Source organism: Oncorhynchus mykiss, chromosome 8 (assembly GCF_013265735.2).
Source record: "Oncorhynchus mykiss isolate Arlee chromosome 8, USDA_OmykA_1.1, whole genome shotgun sequence".
NCBI classification, from domain to species: Eukaryota; Metazoa; Chordata; class Actinopteri; order Salmoniformes; family Salmonidae; genus Oncorhynchus; species Oncorhynchus mykiss.
Window position 1 is genome coordinate 73,636,799 of NC_048572.1, and position 24,218 is coordinate 73,661,016.

At 46.4% G+C, this 24,218-nt stretch overlaps 1 protein-coding gene and 1 long non-coding RNA gene across 3 annotated transcripts in view; both read right to left on the bottom strand.

Annotated features, from left to right (window-relative positions):
- The window catches only part of LOC110530525 (dynamin-3), a 49,460-nt gene that overhangs the window by 17,581 nt on the left and 7,661 nt on the right, over window positions 1-24,218 (bottom strand). For both annotated transcript variants that reach the window (XM_036986181.1, XM_036986182.1), the window contains exons 3-14: window positions 10,863-10,936; window positions 10,580-10,729; window positions 10,193-10,396; window positions 9,922-10,020; window positions 8,575-8,735; window positions 8,274-8,416; window positions 8,040-8,175; window positions 7,870-7,937; window positions 5,735-5,873; window positions 5,503-5,589; window positions 5,217-5,287; window positions 4,329-4,389 (exon numbers count right to left, since the gene is read on the bottom strand). In XM_036986181.1, coding sequence (XP_036842076.1) covers window positions 4,329-4,389; window positions 5,217-5,287; window positions 5,503-5,589; window positions 5,735-5,873; window positions 7,870-7,937; window positions 8,040-8,175; window positions 8,274-8,416; window positions 8,575-8,735; window positions 9,922-10,020; window positions 10,193-10,396; window positions 10,580-10,729; window positions 10,863-10,936 — 1,393 coding nt within the window. The remainder of the gene's footprint in view (window positions 1-4,328; window positions 4,390-5,216; window positions 5,288-5,502; window positions 5,590-5,734; window positions 5,874-7,869; window positions 7,938-8,039; window positions 8,176-8,273; window positions 8,417-8,574; window positions 8,736-9,921; window positions 10,021-10,192; window positions 10,397-10,579; window positions 10,730-10,862; window positions 10,937-24,218) is intronic.
- LOC118965550 lies at window positions 34-3,071 on the bottom strand. Its single transcript, XR_005052948.1, has 2 exons — window positions 1,284-3,071; window positions 34-899 (listed from the first exon to the last, which is right to left on the bottom strand). It is a non-coding gene; the product is annotated as an uncharacterized LOC118965550 (long non-coding RNA).

The following is a 24,218-nucleotide window of genomic DNA, read 5'->3' on the forward strand; positions in this document are numbered from 1 at the left end:
GAGAGGGTAGGCAGCAGAGGTCAGAGGTTAGAGAACAGGGATTAAGAAATGGGGCCATAGTGGTGGTGGGTGTTCTGACAGGTTTAAAGGCACTGTACAGTTGTCAGGTCAACACAGACGCTAAACCTACTGTACCCATCCTCCACTGATTACACATTCTGTCAAACCTGGCTTGCTAGACTACTATATGTAACCAAACCTGGCTTGCTAGGCTACTATACGTAACCAAACATGGCTTGCTAGGCTACTATACATAACCAATCCTGGCTTGCTAGGCTACTATATATAACCAAACCTGGCTTGCTAGGCTACTATACGTAACCAAACCTGGCTTGCTAGGCTACTATACGTAACCAAACCTGGCTTGCTAGGCTACTATACATAACCAAACCTGGCTTGCTAGGCTACTATACATAACCAATCCTGGCTTGCTAGGCTACTATACGTAACCAAACCTGGCTTGCTAGGCTACTATACATAACCAAACCTGGCTTGCTAGGCTACTATATGTTACTAAACCTGGCTTGCTAGGCTACTATACGTAACCAAACATGGCTTGCTAGGCTACTATACATAACCAATCCTGGCTTGCTAGGCTACTATACGTAACCAATCCTGGCTTGCTAGGCTACTATACGTAACCAAACCTGGCTTGCTAGGCTACTATACGTAACTAAACCTGGCTTTCTAGGCTACTATAACCAATCCTGGCTTGCTAGGCTACTATATATAACCAAACCTGGCTTGCTAGGCTACTATACGTAACCAAACCTGGCTTGCTAGGCTACTATACGTAACCAAACCTGGCTTGCTAGGCTACTATACATAACCAAACCTGGCTTGCTAGGCTACTATACATAACCAATCCTGGCTTGCTAGGCTACTATACGTAACCAAACCTGGCTTGCTAGGCTACTATATGTAACTAAACCTGGCTTTCTAGGCTACTATATGTAACCAAACCTGGCTTTCTAGGCTACTATATGTAACTAAACCTGGCTTTCTAGGCTACTATATGTAACCAAACCTGGCTTGCTAGGCTACTATACATAACCAATCCTGGCTTGCTAGGCTACTATACGTAACCAAACCTGGCTTGCTAGGCTACTATACATAACCAATCCTGGCTTGCTAGGCTACTATACGTAACCAAACCTGGCTTGCTAGGCTACTATACACAACCAAACCTGGCTTGCTAGGCTACTATACATAACCAAACCTGGCTTGCTAGGCTACTATACATAACCAATCCTGGCTTGCTAGGCTACTATTCGTAACCAAACCTGGCTTGCTAGGCTACTATACATAACCAATCCTGGCTTGCTAGGCTACTATACATAACCAATCCTGGCTTGCTAGGCTACTATACGTAACCAATCCTGGCTTGCTAGGCTACTATACGTAACCAAACCTGGCTTGCTAGGCTACTATACATAACCAAACCTGGCTTGCTAGGCTACTATACATAACCAATCCTGGCTTGCTAGGCTACTATACGTAACCAAACATGGCTTGCTAGGCTACTATACGTAACCAAACCTGGCTTGCCAGGCTACTATACCTAACCAATCCTGGCTTGCTAGGCTACTATACGTAACCAAACATGGCTTGCTAGGCTACTATATGTAACTAAACCTGGCTTGCTAGGCTACTATACGTAACCAAACCTGGCTTGCTAGGCTACTATACATAACCAATCCTGGCTTGCTAGGCTACTATACGTAACCAAACCTGGCTTGCTAGGCTACTATACATAACCAAACCTGGCTTGCTAGGCTACTATACATAACCAAACCTGGCTTGCTAGGCTACTATACGTAACCAAACCTGGCTTGCTAGGCTACTATACGTAACCAAACCTGGCTTGCTAGGCTACTATACGTAACCAAACCTGGCTTGCTAGGCTACTATACATAACCAAACCTGGCTTGCTAGGCTACTATACATAACCAATCCTGGCTTGCTAGGCTACTATACGTAACCAAACCTGGCTTGCTAGGCTACTATACATAACCAAACCTGGCTTGCTAGGCTACTATATGTAACCAAACCTGGCTTGCTAGGCTACTATACATAACCAATCCTGGCTTGCTAGGCTACTATACGTAACCAAACATGGCTTGCTAGGCTACTATACATAACCAAACCTGGCTTGCTAGGCTACTATATGTAACCAAACCTGGCTTGCTAGGCTACTATATGTAACCAAACCTGGCTTGCTAGGCTACTATACATAACCAATCCTGGCTTGCTAGGCTACTATACGTAACCAAACCTGGCTTGCTAGGCTACTATACGTAACCAAACCTGGCTTGCTAGGCTACTATACGTAACCAAACCTGGCTTGCTAGGCTACTATACATAACCAATCCTGGCTTGCTAGGCTACTATACGTAACCAAACCTGGCTTGCTAGGCTACTATACGTAACCAAACCTGGCTTGCTAGGCTACTATACGTAACCAAACCTGGCTTGCTAGGCTACTATACATAACCAAACCTGGCTTGCTAGGCTACTATACATAACCAAACCTGGCTTGCTAGGCTACTATACATAACCAAACCAATTTTTGCACAGATATGATGTATGAATAATAAAATGCAATGAGAAAGTGTGTTGTGTGAGAACTCAAAGTTAATCGATTGTGTCAGTGTGTATCTTTGTGACTCAACCAGACCACAACATGTGACTGAGTTCCGTTCGGTGACAGTCTCCTGGCACAACAAGGCACTAGGGTGACAGTCACAAACACAGGTCTGTGTCACAGTGTTAAGAAGTGGCTGTTGGGTTATTAGTGCTTCATTACATCCCCAAAACACACAATATTAGCATTATAGCATTAGTGCTACATCAGTGTCCATTGTGTTAGGTGTGTTAACCAGCAGGCACAACAAGCCCAAGGATTGAGTGAATATTAAGTTAGGTGTCTCAGATGGCATAGAACCACTAAGGGGGTTACCCAAACAGTTCATTTCTAAAGTCTTGATTTTGTTCAGTTGTTTGCACGAATCAAAGATTTTTACAACACCATTTGTATTGGGAGGCTGATTGTGAAAGGTAACCCCCTGTGGTCAAAGGGATGAGGGAGTGTCATAATGTAAACTGTTGCTCTTACAATCAGGCCTGAGGCGGGAGGAGAGGAGGCCTGAAACAGGAAGGAAGTGGGCCGTTAAAACACCTGGGGCACCACATTACGTGGGTACCACGTCTGGATACAACCTCACGACTGGAACCTGCCAGACCTGGCTCAAATACATCAAGGCAAATACATTCTAATACTTTAGTTGTGGTTGATTTAGCTTGGAGTTTGTACTTTTGGGACTATTCCATTGGTTCCATTGTACAGCAGGCAAACTAAATCAACACAGATCAAGTATTTAAAAGTACTTGACATATGTATTTGCCATAGCAGTTGAGTGGGTTCAAGTCAGCATACCTTGAGAAGTGGAAAAAGCTATAAACAGCAGCACACTCAAAGTGGCCACAAGAGGGAGCCACACTCAATGAGCAGTAGAGTAAGTATTTTTAAATGTTTTATTTTATTTTATTAGGATCCCCATTAGCTACCGCTAAAGCAGGCAGCAGGCATAGCCCAACCCTAACCCCAACAAGTAATACTCACCAACCAGACCACACACCCAAAACAGGGCAGCTCAGATTCTCACTAAGGGCTTGGGATGAAATGCATGGGGGCACCTTGATGATATAGAAGTGGTTCACTTCTAACTGTTTCCTCCTCTATGGCCTGTTTCCTTCTCTATGGTCCTGTTTCCTCCTCTATGGTCCTGTTTCCTCCTCTATGGTCCTGTTTCCTCCTCTATGGTCCTGTTTCCTCCTCTATGGTCTGTTTCCTCCTCTATGGTCCTGTTTCCTCCTCTAGGGCCTGTTTCCTCCTCTATGGCCTGTTTCCTCCTCTATGGTCCTGTTTCCTCCTCTATGGTCCTGTTTCCTCCTCTATGGTCCTGTTTCCTCCTCTATGGTCCTGTTTCCTCCTCTATGGTCCTGTTTCCTCCTCTATGGTCCTGTTTCCTCCTCTATGGTCTGTTTCCTCCTCTATGGTCCTGTTTCCTCCTCTAGGGCCTGTTTCCTCCTCTATGGCCTGTTTCCTCCTCTATGGTCCTGTTTCCTCCTCTATGGTCCTGTTTCCTCCTCTATGGCATGCACCCCACTGTGTGAGCCAGGGCACCCTTGACCTTTTGCCCAAGTGCGTGTGTGTGTGTGTGTGTGTGTGTGTGTGTGTGTGTGTGTGTGTGTGTGTGTGTGTGTGTGTGTGTGTGTGTGTGTGTGTGTGTGTGTGTGTGTGGTTCAGATCCTCCTCTATGTCTCACCTGGCTGACCTGGCTTGCAGCATTACTCTGCTTGCTGCTCTGCTTGCTGCTCTGCTGTGCACTATGGAGGAGAGACAGCGAGAAAGAGAGACAGCAGAAAGACAGCAGAGAGACAGCAGAGAAACAAAGAGAGACAGAGAGAGACAACAGAGAAACAGCAAAGAGAGAGTGAGAAATAGCAGAAGACAGAGAGATGCAGCAGAGAGACAGCAGAGAGACAGAAAGACACAGCAGAGACAGCAGAGAGACAGAAAGACACAGCAGAGAGACAGAAAGACACAGCAGAGAGACAGCAGAGACAGAAAGACACAGCAGAGAGACAGAAAGACACAGCAGAGAGACAGAGAGACAGCAGAGAGACAGAAAGACACAGCAGAGAGACAGAAAGACTCATCAGAGAGACAGCAGAGAGACAGAAAGACACAGCAGAGAGACAGCAGAGAGACAGAAAGACACAGCAGAGACAGAAAGACACAGCAGAGAGACAGCAGAGAGACAGAAAGACACAGCAGAGAGACGGCAAAGAGACAGAAAGACACAGCAGAGAGACAGCAGAGAGACAGAAAGACACAGCAGAGATACAGCAGAGAGACAGAAAGACACAGCAGAGAGACAGCAGAGAGACAGAAAGACACAGCAGTGAGACAGAAAGAGACAGCAGAGCGACAGCAAAGAAATAGAGAGAGACAGATAGAGACAGCAGAGAGACAGAGAGAGAGATAGGAGGTTAGCACAGGAGAAAGGGAAGCAGACAAGAGAGGGAGAGGTCTGTTAAAGTATTGTCTGCAGGTATTCAGTATCCGTTTCGAACGCTCACACCCCTACCCCCATCTCCATGATGTAATGAAAACAGCAGGCCATTAAAGGCAGGCCTAGTCAGTCATTTACTTAGCAAAGCCTATGAAGTCCTCATGGTTAGTGTTGATGTATGAGAGCTGGACATCGATCAGCAGCAACACCTGAAATTGGAGACAGAAAGATATGGTCAACAATACATGCAGGCAATTACAGTGTAGTATTACCAGCCCCTGGGTCAATAATTATACTATAATCATGTGAATTTGTACTGTGTGTGTGTGTGTGTGTGTGTGTGTGTGTGTGTGTGTGTGTGTGTGTGAGAGAGAGAGAGAGAGAGAGAGAGAGAGAGAGAGAGAGAGAGAGACGTATGTATTACCTGGTCCTTGGCCCTACTCTCTCTGTCTCTGATGTGTGAGGTCACAATTCTCTCGGTTTCCTCACGCAGTCTGGGGAAGCAATCCAGCTGAAAACACACACACACACATACACAGATAACCCACCACGCAACCTGTTACAGTGCATCCTAGGAAATAATATAATTTAAAATATGTTTTTGAAAGGAATGACAGCGTACATCATAATGAGGATTGACTAAACTAAAAGGTTACCTTGTTAGTACACTGGCGCACGGTGTTGATCAGCTCCTGAATGACCATGTCCACACACTTGATACACGGCTCCTTGATCTTCACTATCTGCTTCTTCACGATGGCCTCAAATGCCATGTCTGGAGTGAACAGGCCAGTCCTGCAGCGCACAGAGAGAGAGAGAGAAACAGAAAGAGAGAGAGAAAGAGAGAGAGAGAGAGAGAGAGAGAGAGAAAAGAGAGAGAAAATAAAACAGTCAATAAAGCAAATGTGTGTGGGAAGAAAAAGAGGATAGGAGCTAAGCCAAGCTAAGGATCCTGGGACAAAACACCTCCCTCTGCAACTGGATCCTGGACTCCCTGACAGACCGCCCCCAGGTGGTGAGAGTAGGTAGCAACACATCTGCCACGCTGATCCTGAACACTGGAGCCCCCCAGGTGTGCGTGCTCAGTCCCCTCCTGTACTCCCTATTCACCCACGACTGCATGGCAAGGCACGACTCCAATACCATCATAAAGTTTGCTGATGATACAACAGTGGTATGCCTGATCACCGACAACGACGAGACAGCCTATAGGGAGGAGGTCAGAGACCTGGCCGGGTGGTGCCAGAATAACAACCTATCCCTCAAAGTAACCAAGACTATGGAGATGATTGTCGACTACATGAAAAGGAAGACTGAGCACGCCCCCATTCTCATCGACGGGGCTGTAGTGGAGCAGGTTGAGAGCTTAAAGTTCCTTGGTGTCCACATCACCAACAAACTGGAATGGTCCAAACACACCAAGACAGTCGTGAAGAGGGCACGACAAAGCCTATTCCCCCTCAGGAAACTAAAAAGACTTGGCATGGGTCCTGAGATCCTCAAAAGGTTCAACAGCTGCAACATCGAGAGCATCCTGACTGGTTGCATCACTGCCCGGTATGGCAATTGCCCGGCCTCCGACTGCAAGGCACCATAGAGGGTAGTGCGTACGGCCCAGAACATCACTGGGGCCAAGCTGCCTGCCATCCAGGACCTCTACACCAGGCAGTGTCAGAGGAAGGCCCTAAAAATTGTCAAAGACCCCAGCCACCCCAGTCATAGACTGTTCTCTCTACTACCACATGGCAAGCGGTACCGGTGTGCCAAGTCTAGGACAAAAAGGCTTCTCAACAGTTTTTACCCCCAAGCCATAAGACTCCTGAACAGTTGATGAAATGGCTACCCGGACTATATGCATTGTGTCCCGCCACCCCCCCCCCCCCCCCCCCCCCCAGCCCCTCTTTTACGCTGCTGCTACTCTCTGTTTACCTTCTATGCATAGTCACTTTAACTATACAGTTAAAAAAGTACAAAAGTATTTAGTCAGCCACCAATTGTGCAAGTTCTCCCACTTAAAAAGATGAGAGGCCTGTAATTTTCATCATAGGTACACTTCAACTATGACAGACAAAATGAGAAAAGAAAATTCAGAAAATCACATTGTAGGATTTTTAATGAATTTATTTGCAAATTATGGTGGAAAATAAGTATTTGGTCACCTACAAACAAGCAAGATTTCTGGCTCTCACAGACCTGTAACTTCTTCTTTAAGAGGCACCTCTGTCCTCCACTCGTTACCTGTATTAATGGCACCTGTTTGAACTTGTTATCAGTATAAAAGACACCTGTCCACAACCTCAAACAGTCACACTCCAAACTCCACTATGGCCAAGACCAAAGAGCTGTCAAAGGACACCAGAAACAAAATTGTAGACCTGCACCAGGCTGGGAAGACTGCATCTGCAATAGGTAAGCAGCTTGGTTTGAAGAAATCAACTGTGGGAGCAATTATTAGGAAATGGAAGACATGCAAGACCACTGATAATCTCCCTCGATCTGGGTGGTGTCTGTATGTAGCCTCGCTACTTTTATAGCCTCGCTACTTTTATAGTCTCGCTACTGTTATTTTTCACAGGTTTTTTACTGTTGTTTTTATTTCTTTACTTACCTATTGTTCACCTGATACCTTTTTTTGCACTATTGGTTAGAGCCAGTAAGTAAGCATTTCACTGTAATGTCTACACCCGTTGTATTCGGCGCACGTGACAAATAAACTTTGATTTGATTTGAGAATGAGAGGTGGAGGTGGTATGAGAGTGGTAAACAGTAATAATATAAAATAAACACCCACCTGATACCGTGAATGTTCTTGATGGCGTAGCTGATCTCCCGCCGCATCTCCTTGTCATCACATTCCATCTGAGAGAGAGAGAAAGAGAGAGAAAGAGAGATTGAGATTGAGAGACTGTTTTTCAGCCTAGCACCCCAGGAAACAAGATATGCATCCGCCAGCTATCTAACCTTGACCAGTTCGAAAGGGAATCTCTCGTGGAAGATACGGTTGATCTTGGCTCCACCAGAGAGCTCTACAGTATCCACCTGGTCCCCAGAGCCCTCGATGCGCTTCTCAAAGTCCACGGAGAACTGCTGCACCATCCTACACACACAATTTAAATTGGAATTACAGTTGATTTACTGACTATACTGAATCAAAACGCAATTGACCCAAACCCTGATTGTGAGTGTGGAACTCACTGCAGCAGTTGCTTGGTCTTACGTCCCGGGTCATCAGGGCGGTATCCCCGGTACTCCTCGGCCTCCTTATCCAGAGACAGAAGCTGGGTCTGCAGCTTGCTACGGAACGCCGGCAGCGTGTCGCGGATGTGGTTGGTCAATTGCTATGACAACACAACACAAAAAGTACCCTAAATATAATGTCGCTAAGCAAGCCTATTATGCTGGGCTTTAGGATGATTAGCAAGGATGTAATAACCTGTAGGAGAGACTCAGTTACGGTTCATAACCTGGTCAGTCTGCAGTCTGTTGGTTAGCCTACCTGGTTGAGGACTTTCTGTAGGCACGGGGTGCCCATCTTTTCGGCCATGTGTCTGTAGGCCGGGTGAGTGAGGAAGAACTTCCTCTCAGCAGCCATAGCCATCTTGATGTCCTTCTTTCCATCAATGTCCTTCTGACTGCGGTTCACCACTCCAATATAACCTGGCAACACACAGAGATGGGCAGTGAGAAACCACTCCAATATAACCTGGCAACACACACAGGTGGGCAGTGTGAAACCACTCCAATATAACCTGGCAACACACACAGATGGGCAGTGTGAAACCACTCCAATATAACCTGGCAACACACACAGATGGGCAGTGTGAAACCACTCCAATATAACCTGGCAACACACACAGATGGGCAGTGTGAAACCACTCCACTATAACCTGGCAACACACACAGATGGGCAGTGTGAAACCACTCCAATATAACCTGGCAACACACACAGATGGGCAGTATGAAACCACTCCAATATAACCTGGTAACACACACAGATGGCAGTGTGAAACCACTCCAATATAACCTGGCAACACACACAGATGGCAGTGTGAAACCACTCCAATATAACCTGGCAACACACACAGATGGGCAGTGTGAAACCACTCCAATATAACCTGGCAACACACACAGATGGGCAGTGTGAAACCACTCCAATATAACCTGGCAACACACACAGATGGCAGTGTGAAACCACTCCAATATAACCTGGCAACACACACAGATGGGCAGTGTGAAACCACTCCAATATAACCTGGCAACACACACAGATGGGCAGTGTGAAACCACTCCACTATAACCTGGCAACACACACAGATGGGCAATGTGAAACCACTCCAATATAACCTGGCAACACACACAGATGGGCAGTGTGAAACCACTCCAATATAACCTGGCAACACACAGATGGGCAGTGTGAAACCACTCCAATATAACCTGGCAACACACAGATGGGCAGTGTGAAACCACTCTAATATAACCTGGCAACACACAGATGGGCAGTGTGAAACCACTCTAATCCATCCTGGCAACACACACAGATGGGCAGTGTGAAACCACTCTAAAATAACCTGGCAACACACAGATGGGCAGTGTGAAACCACTCTAATATAACCTGGCAACACACACAGACAGACGGGATGATGGAAAAGACATGACTGTGATACAATAAAATGGGACCAAAATGGAAGGCGAGTGCTAAGGATAGAACAGAAAAGCTGATACCAAAGATGACTGAAGTAGATCGGTGGACATAGAGATGGAGAAAGAGGGACAAAGAAAGAGAGAGATTGGTAGGAAGACAGAGAAACAGCGAGTAAGAGACAGAGAGAAAGAGATGTCCCACCTCTCCTTAGGGGCAGCAGCTTGTTCTCCAGGACTTCCCTGGCGTCTGTTCCCTCATCCATCAGATCCAGCTTGGTGATCACTCCTATGGTCCGCTGGCCTGGTGTCAGAGGTTAAAGGGTAAGGGGCAAAGGCAGAAGTCAGTCACAACACAGAGACCACGTTCATCGCTGACTTCATTGCAGATGCCTGCGAGATCTCTCAACGTCTGGATAGGTGTTTAAAATATCAGCTAACCCCAAAATGTGATATAGCAATATGATCAATCTTACCCTGGGGGTCAACGTCTTTGGCCAGTTTGAGGGCGTCTGAGTTGGCCAGGTCAGAGTTGGCCGGAGTGACAGCCAGGATGAGACAGCTTTCCCTGCAGATGAACTGCATGATCATGTCTCTGATCTGCTGCTCAATGTCCACTGGCTGGTCCCCCACGGGCACCTTGGTGATGCCTGGCAGGTCAATCAGGGTCAGGTTCAGCACTGCAGGCAGGGGGGAAAGGAGAGAGGAGGACACATCTTATAGTGAATATTAATGAACACACAGTAGGGAAGGAGAGCACAGAGATATATATGAGAGGGAGAGAGAGAGATAAAAGAGGGGGAGGGAGAGGGAGAGAGAGTAAGAGAGAGAAAGAGGGTGGATGAGGGTTTAGGTATGTGTACCATGTGGGGAGTAGACGCGCAGGTTGATGGGGACGGGAGATATGCCCTTATTGGCCCCAGTAATGCGGTCAGTCTCCGCCTCAATCTCCTGGCGAACCTCATCGAAGTCAGTGAATTTCTTCCCTTTGCAGTGTAAGAACTCTGCCCATTCTGTGAAGAAAGATGCAGATAGGTATGTGTGTGTGTGTCTGTGTGTGTGTGTGTGTGTGTGTGTGTGTGTGTGTACGTGCGTGCAAGCATGCGTGCGTGCGTGCATGAGTGTGTGTGCGAGCGCGTGTGTTACCTGCATTGGCACTGATGAGCTGCAGGACAAGGGGCCTGCGGGTGACGATCCCAGAGCCTCGGGGCAGGAAGTCCCTGCAGACAGACAGCCAATCAAGATAACAACACAAAGAAACAGCTAGGGCTGTGATGATTATGGACGTTTGGGAAACAATTATTTACCACGCAAATAGCCTCGGTTATTATAATAATTGTCATTTTTGTTTAAAAATGTTTTAAGCTGGTAACGCATCATAATGCATATTTGGAAATGAGCTACAACATCACTAATGAATACAACTACAACATACCTAATGAAAACAACTACAACATACCTAATGAAAGCAACTACAACATACCTAATGAAAACAACTACAACATACCTAATGAATACAAACACAACATACCTAATGAATACCTAATGAATACCACTACAACATCACTAATGATTAAAACTACAACATACCTAATGAAAACAACTACAACATACCTAATGAAAGCAACTACAACATACCTAATGAAAACAACTACAACATACCTAATGAATACAAACACAACATACCTAATGAATACCTAATGAATACCACTACAACATCACTAATGATTAAAACTACAACATACCTAATGATTACAACTACAACATACCTAATGATTACAACTACAACATACCTAATGAATACCACTACAACATACCTAATGATTACAACTACAACATACCTAATGAATACCACTACAACATACCTAATGATTACAACTACAACATACCTAATGATTACAACTACAACATACCTAATGATTACCACTACAGCATACCTAATGAATACAACTACAACATACCTAATGAATACCACTACAACATACCTAATAAATACCACTACAACATCACTAATGATTAAAACTACAGCATACCTAATGAATACAACTACAACATACCTAATGAATACCACTACAACATACCTAATAAATACCACTTCAACATCACTAATGATTAAAACTACAACATACCTAATGATTATACAACTACAACATACCTAATGATTACAACTACAACATACCTAATGATTACAACTACAACATACCTAATGATTACAACTACAACATACCTAATGAATACCACTACAACATACCTAATGAATACCACTACAACATACCTAATGAATACCACTACAACATACCTAATGAATACCACTACAACATCACTAATGATTACAACTACAACATACCTAATGATTACAACTACAACATACCTAATGATTACAACTACAACATACCTAATGAATACCACTACAACATACCTAATGAATACCACTACAACATACCTAATGAATACCACTACAACATACCTAATAAATACCACTACAACATCACTAATGATTAAAACTACAACATACCTAATGATTACAACTACAACATACCTAATGATTACAACTACAACATACCTAATGAATACCACTACAACATACCTAATGAATACCACTACAACATACCTAATGAATACCACTACAACATACCTAATGAATACCACTACAACATCACTAATGATTACAACTACAACATACCTAATGATTACAACTACAACATACCTAATGAATACCACTACAACATCACTAATGATTACAACTACAACATACCTAATGATTACAACTACAACATACCTAATGATTACAACTACAACATACCTAATGAATACCACTACAACATACCTAATGAATACCACTACAACATACCTAATGATTACAACTACAACATGCCTAATGAATACCACTACAACATCACTAATGATTAAAACTACAACATACCTAATGATTACAACTACAACATACCTAATGATTACAACTACAACATACCTAATGAATACCACTACAACATACCTAATGAATACAAATCCAACTTACCTAATGATTACAACTACAACATACCGAATGAATACAACTACAGCATACCTAATGAATACAACATACCTAATGAATACAACTACAACACACCTAATGATTACAACTACAACATACCGAATGAATACAACTACAGCATACCTAATGAATACAACATACCTAATGAATACAACTACAACACACCTAATGATTACAACTACAACATACCTAATGATTACAACTACAACATATCTAATGAATACCACTACAGCATACCTAATGAATACAACTACAGCATATCCGCCTACTCCTAAAATGAATATTAAGATGATTATGACAATAATGTTTTTTGTTCACAATTATTGTCCATAATTGTCGGTTCCATGATTATACTATAATTGTGCCAACCCTAGAGACAGCCAATTTGGACAGTTACACAGAGGGACAGCCAATCAGGACAGTTACACAGAGGGACAGACAATCAGGAAAGTTACAAAGAGAGGAGGTAAGTTTAAATTTGACAAAAAGATGGTGTCTGGATATGGGAGACTAGGTTGAAGGTGACACTACTAGTGACTGTCACACCCTGGCCATAGAGAGGCTTAGGCCAGGGTGTGACTAGGGTGGGCATTCTAGTTTCTTTATTTCTATGTTTTCTATTTCTTTGTTTTTGGCCGAGTGTGGTTCCCAAGCGAGGCAGCTTTTCACTTTGTTATTTTGTTTGAGTGTTTTGATAAATAAAGAATCATGAAAATTTACCACGCTGCGCTTTGGTCCGATCCTCATTCTGACGAGAGCCGTGACAGAACTACCCACCACCAAAGGACCAAGCAGGGTGGCCAGGAGGAGCAGGGATCCAGGGCCCGGGAGAAGAGTGAGTGGAGGACCTCATGGACATGGGATGAGGTTATGGCAGGGGACAAGACGCTGCCATAGAAACAGGCGGAAACAGCAAGGGAGGAACGGCGGCGATACCAGGAGTCATGGCAATGAGGCAAGCACGAGAGGCAGCCCCAAACAAAAACATTTGGGTAGACACACAGGGAGATTGGTGGAGTCAGGGTGGAGACCTGAGCCAACTCCCTGTGCTTACCGTGGGGAGCGTGTGACTGGTCGGGCACCGTGTTATGCTGTGATGCGCACCATGTCTCCAGTGCGCAGTCACAGCCCGGTGCCCTATATTCCAGCTCCCTGCATTGGCCGGACGAGAGTGGGCTTCCAGCCAGGACGGATGGTGCTGGCTCAGCGCTCCTGGCCTCCAGTGCGTCTCTTCAGCCCAGGATATCATGCGCCGGCTCTACGCACTGTCTCCAGTGCGTCTGCACAGCCCAGTGCGTCCTGTGCTAGCGCCCCGCATTTGCCAGGCGATAGTAACCATCCAGCCAGGACGGGTTGTGCCAGCTCTACGCTTGAGACCTCCAGTGCGCCTCCACTGCCCAGTGTATCCGCTGCTCCACGCACCAGGCTTCCAGTGCATCTCCCCAGTCCGGTGAGACCTATTCCGGCTCCACGTTCGAAGCCTCCAGTGATGATCCATGGCAGGAAGCCTCCAGTGATGATCCATGGCAGGAAGCCTCCAGTGATGATCCATGGCAGGAAGCCTCCAGTGATGATCCATGGCATGAAGCTTCCTGTGATGATCCATGGCACGAAGCCTCCAGTGATGATCCATGGCACGAAGCCTCCAGTGATGATCCATGGCACGGAGCCTCCAGTGATGATCCATGGCCCGGAGCCTGCAGTGATGATCCATGGCACGGAGCCTCCAGTGATGATCCATGGCCCGGAGCCTGCAGTGACGGTTCCCAGTCTGGATCCTGCAGCGACTGTCCCCAGTCCGAAGCCTCCAGCGACGGTCCCCAGTCCGGAGCCTGCAGCGACGGTCCCCAGTCCGCAGCCTGCAGCGACGGTCCCCAGTCCGGAGCCTGCAGCGACGGTCCCCAATCCGGAGTCTGCAGCGACGGTCCCCAGTCCGGAGCCTGCAGCGACGGTCCCCAGTCCGAATTCTCCGGCGATGATCGGTGGTCTGGTTGCGCCGGCGATGATCTGCGGCTCGGTTCCGCCAGCGATGATCTGCGGCTCGGTTCCTCCAGTGAAGGTCCATGCACCACTAAAGCGAAGAGATCTGCGGACAGAGGGGGGTCGCCTCCGTGAAGAGATGCCCACCCGGACCCTCCCCTTTAGAGTCAGGTTTTGCGTCCGGAGTCCGCATCACGCCCTGTCACGCCCTGGCCATAGAGAGGCTATTATTCTCTATTTTGGTTAGGCCAGCCTCCGTGAAGAGATGCCCACCCGGACCCTCCCCTTTAGAGTCAGGTTTTGCGTCCGGAGTCCGCATCACGCCCTGTCACGCCCTGGCCATAGAGAGGCTATTATTCTCTATTTTGGTTAGGCCAGGGTGTGACTAGGGTGGGCATTCTAGTTTCTTTATTTCTATGTTTTCTATTTATTTGTTTTTGGCCGAGTGTGGTTCTCAATCAGAGGCAGCTGTCTCTGATTGGGAATCATACTTAGGTAGCCTTTTCCCCACCTGTGTTTTCTGGGTAGTTGTTTTCTTTTTTTTCTTTTCTTTTCTTTTACCCCTTTTTCTCCCCAATTTCGTGGTATTCAATTGTTGTAGTAGCTACTATCTTGTCTCATCGCTACAACTCCCGTACGGGCTCGGGAGAGACGAAGGTTGAAAGTCAATGCGTCCTCCGATACACAACCCAACCAAGCCGCACTGCTTCTTAACGCAGCCTGCATCCAACCCGGAAGCCAGCCGCACCAATGCGCAGGAGGAAACACTGTGCACCTGGCCACCTTGGTTAGCGCACACTGCGCCCAGCCCGCCACAGGAGTCGCTGGTGCGCGATGAGACAAGGACACCCCTACCGACCAAGCCCTCCCTAACCCGGGCGACGCTAGGCCAATTGTGCGTCGCCCCATGGACCTCCCGGTCGCGGCCGGTTACGACAGAGCCTGGGTGCGGACCCAGGGACTCTGATGGCACAGCTGGCGCTGCAGTACAGCGCCCTTAACCACTGCGCCACCCGGGAGGGTAGTTGTTTTCTGTATAGTTTATTTGCCTTACAGAACTATTCGTTTTTCACTTTGTTATTTTGTTTGAGTGTTTTGATAAATAAAGAATCATGAACACTTACTACGCTGCATTTTGGTCCATGCCTTCCGAAGAGAGACGTAACAGTGACTGTGTTGCACTATGGGAGACTGAGGCCTTGCCAACCACCAACAGACACTAACTGCCATGATGTAAAGTCTCACACTTACTGAACACACACAACCAACCAGATAACGTAGAATGAATTAAACCACACAGCACACAACCAAACAGGGTCTCTTCTTTGATAATGACAGAGGAAGAGATTTGATAATATCAATAGAAAAAAATGTTGATCTGAAAATGTCATCAGGCACTTTGGTAAATCCAACTGATTATACAGTCCAGTTTACCCTCTGAACCACCTGAACAGTCCCTGATTCCCTGATCTGATTCTGATGAAATAAAATAGTTCATGCACAAGAGGTCAACATGAACAGCATGCAAAGCAGCAGGTAGCAGAGCACTCATTTAAAGTATTTTTATCACTTTGGTGCCATTTTCACAAGTATGTGGTTCATGTTCACAACTCTTTGTACAAAACTCAAAACAGATCATCAAAACGGCAGTTGTTTCAAAACTCTAACCACATTTTCAATTGACTAAGTACAACGCACAAAATCATAGTCTTTTTTTCCACCAAACTTAATTAGTGTTTCATCTAAAACTACATGTTTAGCATTGCAATTCAGTGCCTTTGGAAAGTATTCAGACCCCTTGACTTTTTCCACATTTTGTTACGTTAAAGACTTATTCTAAAATTGATTAAATAAAAAAAATGACTCAGCAATCTACAGAAACAATACCCAATAATGACAAAGCGAAAACAGGTTGTTTGAAACTTTTGAAAATGTATTAAAAATAAAAAAAAACAGAAATACCTTATTTACATAAGTATTCAGACCCAAAATTGAGCTCAGGTGCATCCTGATTCCATTGATCATCCTTGAGATGTTTCTACAACTTGATTGGAGTCCACCTGTGGTAAATTGAATTGATTAGACATGACTTGGAAAGGCACACACCTGTCTATATAAGGTATCATAGTTCACAGTGCATGTCAGAGTAAAAATCAAGCTATGAGGCCAAAGGAATTTTCCGTAGAGCTCCAAGACAGGAATATGTCAAGACACAGATCTGGGGAAGGGTACGAAAAATGTTATGCAGCATTGAAGGTCCCCAAGAACACAGTGGGCTCCATCATTCTTAAAACCTTTTTGGGATAGGGGGCAGCATTTTCACTTTTGGATGAATAGCGTGCCCAGAGTGAACTGCCTCTTACTCTGTCCCAGATGCTAATATGTGCATATTATTCTTAGTATTTGATAGAAAACACTCTGAAGTTTCTAAAACTGTTTGAATGATGTCTGTGAGTATAACAGAACGCATATGGCAGGCAAAAACCTGAGAAAAATCCAACCAGGAAGTGGGAAATCTGAGGTTTGTAGTTTTTCAAAGCTTGGCCTACCGAATACACAGTGTCTATGGAGTCAAGTTGCACTTCCTACGGCTTCCACTAGATGTCAACCATCTTTAGAAACGTGTTTCAGGCTTTTGCTATAAAGGAGGGGGGAATGGGAGCTGAATAAGTCATGGGTCTGGCAGAGTGTCTCAGGCTCGTGACGCTCGCTCAGGACAGAGTTAGCTCTCGTTCCAGTGCTTTTCTTCAGACAATGAAATTTTCCGGTTGGAACCTTATTGATGATTTATGTTAAAAACATCCTAAAGATTGATTCCATACATCGTTTGACTTGTTTCTACGACCTGTAACGGAACTTTTCGAGTTTTTGTCTGGACGAAGTGCTCGCACCTCATGAAGATGGATTACTGGGCTGAACACGCTAACAACAAGTGGCAATTTGGACATAAATGATGGACTTTATGGAATTTTATGGAACAAATCAGTAATTTATTGTTGAACTGAGATTCCTGGGAGTGCCTTCTGATGAAGATCATCAAAGGTAAGTTAATATTCATAGTGTTATTTCTAACTTCTGTTGACTCCAACATGGCGGATATTTCTTTGGCTGTTTTGGGTTCTGAGCGCCGTTCTCAGATTATGCTTTTTCCGTAAAGTTTTTTTGAAATCTGACACAGCGGTTGCATTAACGAGAAGTCTATCTTTAATTATGTGAATAACTTTTATCAATGTTTATTATGAGTATTTCTGCAAAATCACTGGATGTTTTGGAATCAAAACATTACTGCACGCAATGCGCAAATGTAAACTGAGATTTTTGGATATAAATATGCACATTATCGGAAAAAAAACATACATGTATTGTGTAACATGATGTCCTATGAGTGTCATCTGATGAAGATCATCAAAGGTTAGTGATTCATTTTATCTATATTTCTGCTTATTGTGACTCCTATCTTTGGCTGGAAAAATGGCTGTGTTTTTTTGGGACTTGCTATGACCTAACATAATCATATGTTGTGCTTTCGCTGTAAAGCCTTTTTGAAATCGGACATGATGGGTAGATTAACAAGAAGCTTATCTTTCATTTGCTGTATTGGACTTGTTAATGTGTGAAAGTTACATATTTCAAAAAAACATATATATATTTTGCGCGCTTTTCAGCGGAATGTTGTCGAGGGGTTCCGCTAGTGGAGCCTGCCCTAGATTAAATGGAAGAAGTTTGGAACCACCAAGAGGTTTGGAGCCATCACCTCTTCCTACCAAACTGAACAATTGGGAGAGAAGGGCCTGGGTCAGGGAGGTGACCAAGAACCCAATGGTCACTCTGACAGAGCTCTAGAGTTCCTCTGGAGAGATGGGAGAACCTTTCAGAAGGACAACCATCTCTGCAGCACTCCACCAATCAGGCCTTTATGGTAGAGTGGCCAGATGGAAGCCACTCCTCAGTAAAATGCACATGGCAGCCCACTTGGAGTTTACCAAAAGGCATCTAAAGACTCTCAGACCATGAGAAACAAGATTCTCTGGTCTGATGAAACCAAGATTGAACTCTTTGGCATGAATGCCAAGCGTCATGTCTGGAGGAAACCTGGCACCATCCCTACGGTGAAGCATGGTGGTTGTAGCATCATGATGTGGGGATGTTTTTCAGCGGCAGGGACTGGAAGACTAGTCAGGATCGAGGGAAAGATGAACGGAACAAAGTACTGAGATATCCTTGATAAAAATCTGCTCCAGAGCGCTCAGGACCTCAGACTTTGGCGAAGGTTCACCTTCCAACAAGACAATGACCCTAAGCACACAGCCAAGACAATACAGGAGTGGCTTTGGGACAAGTCTCTGAATGTCCTTGTGTGGCCCAGCCAGAGCCCGGACTTGAACCTGATCAAACACCCATGGAGAGACCTGAAAATAGCTGTGCAGCAACGCTCCCCATCCAACCTGACAGAGCTTGAATGCATCTGCAGAGAAGAATGGTTGAACCTCCCCAAATACAGGTGTGCCAAGCTTGTAGCGTCATACCCAAGAAGACTCGAGGCTTTAATCAGTACTAAGTAAAGGGTCTGGGCTCCCGAGTGGCGCAATGTTCAAAGGCACTGCATCTCAGTGCAAGAGGTGTCACTACAGTCCCTGGTTTGAATCCAGTCTGAATCACTTCTGGCCGTGATCGGGAGTCCCATATGGTGGCGCACAATTGGCCCAGCATTCGTCAGGGTTTGGCGAGGTTAGTCCGTCATTGTAAATAAGAATGTGTTTTTATTAGCTGCCCTACCTAGTCAAAAAATGTTTTTAATGTGATATTTCCATTTTTAAATGTCTTAAAACCTGTTTTTGCTTTGTCATTATGGAATATTGTGTGTAGATTGATGAAGTAAAAAAACAGTTTAATAAATTTTAGTCAAGGGGTCTGAATGCTTTCTGAAAGTTACGGTACATGTTCATATAAAGTAATTGCCTTCCACACTGCAATGCTCACATTACTTTGAAGTGATTCTCTTCTCTTTTGTTTAAATACATTTTACTATTACTTAATCTGACTGCTTTTAATCGATGATCACTTAACCCTTTGGTAAACCTGTAGATTTGACATGTAAACTGGTTTGTCTACTACAGATTTTGAGAACTACATAATAAAAATGTATGTCTGTGAAGTACAAACATAAAAAGTATGATATACACCAGAATGTACTACTATGGTGATGACTGTTATTGTCACACCCTGATCTGTTTCACCTGTTCTTGTGATTGTCTCCACCCCCTCCAGGTGTTGCTTATTTTCTCCAGAGTATTTATCCTCGTGTTTCCTGTCTCTCTGTGCCAGTTCGTCTTGTATGTTTAGTCAAGTCAACAAGCGTTTTTTCCCGTACTCCTTTTGCTATTCTCCTTTTTCTACTCCTCCCGGTTTTGACCCTTGCCTGTTTCTGGACTCTGTACCCGCCTGCCTGACCATTCTGACCACGAGCCTGTCTGCCACTATGTACCTCCCAGACTCTGATCTGGATTTGACTTTCTGCCTGTCCATGACCATTCTCTTGCCTACCCCTTTGTATTATTAAACATTGTAAGTGTCACACCCTGGTCAAAGTATTTTGTGTTTATCTTTATTTATTTGGTCAGGCCAGGGTGTGGCATGGGTTTTTGTATGTGGTGTGTATGTATGGGGATTGTAGCTAGTGGGGTGTTCTAGCTAAGTCTATGGCTGTCTGAAGTGGTTCTCAATCAGAGGCAGGTGTTTATCGTTGTCTCTGATTGGGAACCATATTTAGGCAGCCATATTCTTTGAGTTTGTCGTGGGTGATTGTCCTTAGTGTCCTGATGTCATTGTTCTGTGTTAGGTTACACAAGTATAGGCTGTTTTCGGTTTTCGTTAAGTTTATTGTTTTGGTAGTGTTAGTGTTTAGTGTGTTACTTCATTAAACATGGATTGCAATAGACACGCCGCATTTTGGTCCGACTCTCCTTCTCACCAAGAAAACCGTTACAGAATCACCCACCACAAAAGGACCAAGCAGCGTGTCAACAGGCAGGAGCAGCGCGAGGAGATGCGCAATAAGGATTTCTGGACATAGGAGGAAATCCTTGACGGGAGAGGACCCTGGGCTAAACCAGGGGAGTGTAGCCGCACCAAGGTGCAGCAGGAGAAGGAACAGAGGCAGCAGCAGCAGGAGCAGCAGCAGCTGCAGTGGGAGAGGCTGCACCACCTGGAGAAATGGACATGGGAGGAAGAACTGGACGGTAAAGGACCCTGGGCTCAGCCTGGAGAATATTGCCGCCCCAAGGAAGAACTGGAGGCGGCGAAAGCTGAGAGGCGCAGATATGAGGAGGCAGCTCGACGTAGCGGATGGAAGCCTGAGAGGCAGCCCCAAAAATTTCTTGGGGGGGGGCTAACAGGGAGTATGGCTACGCCAGGTAGGAGACCTGGGCAGACTCCCTGTGCTTACCGGGGGGCTAGAGAGACCGGACAGGCACCGTGTTATGCAGTGGTGCGCACGGTGTCTCCAGTGCGGGTGCATAGCCCGGTGCGGTATATTCCAGCTCCGCGTGTCGGCCGGGCTAGATTGAGCGTCGAGCCTAATGCCATGAAGCCGGCTCTGCGCAGCTGGTCCCCAGTGCGTCTCCTTGGGCCGGCTTACATGGCACCAGCCTTGCGCTCGGTGTCTCCGGTTCGCCTGCATAGCCCAGTGCGGGCTATTCCACCTCGCCGCACTGGCAGGGCGACCGTGAGCATTCAACCAGGTAAGGTTGGGCAGGCTCGGTGCTCAAGAGCTCCAGTGCGCCTGCACGGTCCGGTCTACCCAGTACCACCTCCACACCCCAGCCCTCCGGTAGCAGCTCCCCGCACCAGGCTTCCTGTGCGTGTCCTCGGCCCAGTACCACCAGTGCCAGCACCACGCATCAGGCCTCTAGTGCGCCTCGCCTGTCCAGCGCTGCCAGAGCCTTCCTCCTCTCCAGCGCTGTCGGAGTCTCCCGCCTGTTTAGCGCTGTTAGAGCCTTCCTTCTCTACAGCGCTGCCGGAGTCTCCCGCCTGTTCAGAACTGCCAGTTAGCATAGAGCTGCCAGTTAGCATAGAGCTACCAGTTAGCATAGAGCTGCCAGTCTGCAAGGAGCTGCCAGTCTGCAAGGAGCTGCCAGTCTGCAAGGAGCTGCCAGTCTGCAAGGAGCTGCCAGTCTGCAAGGAGCCGCCAGAGCTGCCTGTCTGCAGGATGCCGCCAAAGCTGCCAGTCTGCAAGGAGCCGCCAGAGCTGCCAGTCTGCAAGGAGCCGCCAGAGCTGCCAGTTAGCATGGAGCAGCCAGGGCCGCCAGTCAGTATGGAGCAGCCAGGGCCGCCAGTCAGCATGGAGCAGCCAGGGCCGCCAGTCAGCATGGAGCAGCCAGGGCCGCCAGTCAGCATGGAGCAGCCAGGGCTGCCAGTCAGCATGGAGCAGCCAGTCAGCATGGAGCAGCCAGTCAGCATGGAGCAGCCAGAGCAGCCAGTCAGCATGGAGCAGCCAGAGCTGCCAGTCAGCATGGAGCAGCCAGTCAGCATGGAGCAGCCAGAGCTGCCAGTCAGCATGGAGCAGCCAGTCAGCATGGAGCAGCCAGAGCTGCCAGTCATCATGGAGCAGCCAGTCAGCATGGAGCAGCCAGAGCTGCCAGTCGACCAGACTCTCCCAGATCTGCCAGTCGACCAGACTCTCCCAGATCTGCCAGTCGACCAGACTCTCCCAGATCTGCCAGTCGACCAGACTCTTCCAGATCTGCCAGTCGACCAGACTCTTCCAGATCTGCCAGTCGACCAGACTCTTCCAGATCTGCTAGTCGACCAGACTCTTCCAGATCTGCCAGTCGACCAGACTCTTCCAGATCTGCTAGTCGACCAGACTCTTCCAGATCTGCCAGTCGACCAGACTCTTCCAGATCTGCCAGTCGACCAGACTCTTCCAGATCTGCCAGTCGACCAGGATCTGCCAGTCAGCCAGGATCTGCCAGTCAGCCAGGATCTGCCGAAACCGCCAGCCAGCCAGGATCTGGTAGATTCGTCAACCTGCCTGAGCTTCCTCTCACTCCTGAGCTTCCTCTCACTCCTGAGCTTCCTCTCACTCCTGAGCTTCCCCTCAGTCCCGAGCTGCCTCAGTCCCGAGCTGCCCCTCAGTCCCGATCTGCTCCTCAGTCCAGTGGGGTTCTGTGTGAGGACTACTAGGCCATGGTCGGCGGCGAGGGTGGACTATCCAGGGACGCGAGGAGAAGGGACTAAGACATTGATTGAGTGGGGTCCACGTCCCGCGCCGGAGCCGCCACCATGGACAGACGCCCACCCGGACCCTCCCTATTGTTTTGAGGTGCGTTCGGGAGTCCGCACCTTAGGGGGGGGGGTTCTGTCACACCCTGGTCAAAGTATTTTGTGTTTATCTTTATTTATTTGGTCAGGCCAGGGTGTGGCATGGGTTTTTGTATGTGGTGTGTTTGTATGGGGATTGTAGCTAGTGGGGTGTTCTAGCTAAGTCTATGGCTGTCTGAAGTGGTTCTCAATCAGAGGCAGGTGTTTATCGTTGTCTCTGATTGGGAACCATATTTAGGCAGCCATATTCTTTGAGTTTGTCGTGGGTGATTGTCCTTAGTGTCCTGATGTCATTGTTCTGTGTTAGGTTACACAAGTATAGGCTGTTTTCGGTTTTCGTTAAGTTTATTGTTTTGGTAGTGTTAGTGTTTAGTGTGTTACTTCATTAAACATGGATTGCAATAGACACGCCGCATTTTGGTCCGACTCTCCTTCTCACCAAGAAAACCGTTACAGTAAGACTAACCATCTGCCTCCTGCGTCTGCATCTGGGTCTCGCCTTGTGCCTTGATAGTTATGATTTTACTTCACAGTACATTTTTTTTTAAATCCGATATTGACAAGATCAGAGATGTACTGTATGTAACAAACCAACGTTTATTGGTCACGTACACAGATTAGCAGATGTTTGTCACGTCCTGACCATAGAAAGCCTGTCTTTTCTATGGTACAGTAGGTCAGGGCATGACTAGGGGTTTTAGTCTAGTTTATTATTTCTATGTGGGGTTCTAGGTTCAATTTTCTATGTTGGTGTTTGTGTATGATTCCCAATTAGAGGCAGCTGGTAATCGTTGTCTCTAATTGGGGATCATATTTAAGTTGCATTTTTTCCACCTGTGGGTTATGGGATATTGTTTATGTTTAGTTTCCTGTTAGCACTGCATTTTCGTCACGGTTCGTTTATTCTTTATTGTTTTGTTTTTTCTAAGTTTCACTTTCTTTAATAATTAATGTGGAAATCTACGTACGCTGCGCCTTGGTCTGACCATTATTACGAACATCGTGACAGAATATCCCATCAACAACGGACCAAGCAGCGTGCCCAGGAGGAGGAAGTATCCTGGACTTGGGAAGAGATCCTGGATGGGAAGGGATCCTGGACTTGGGAGGAAATCCTGGCAGGACAGGATCACCTTCCTTGGCGGGAGTCGCCTAGGAGCATGAGA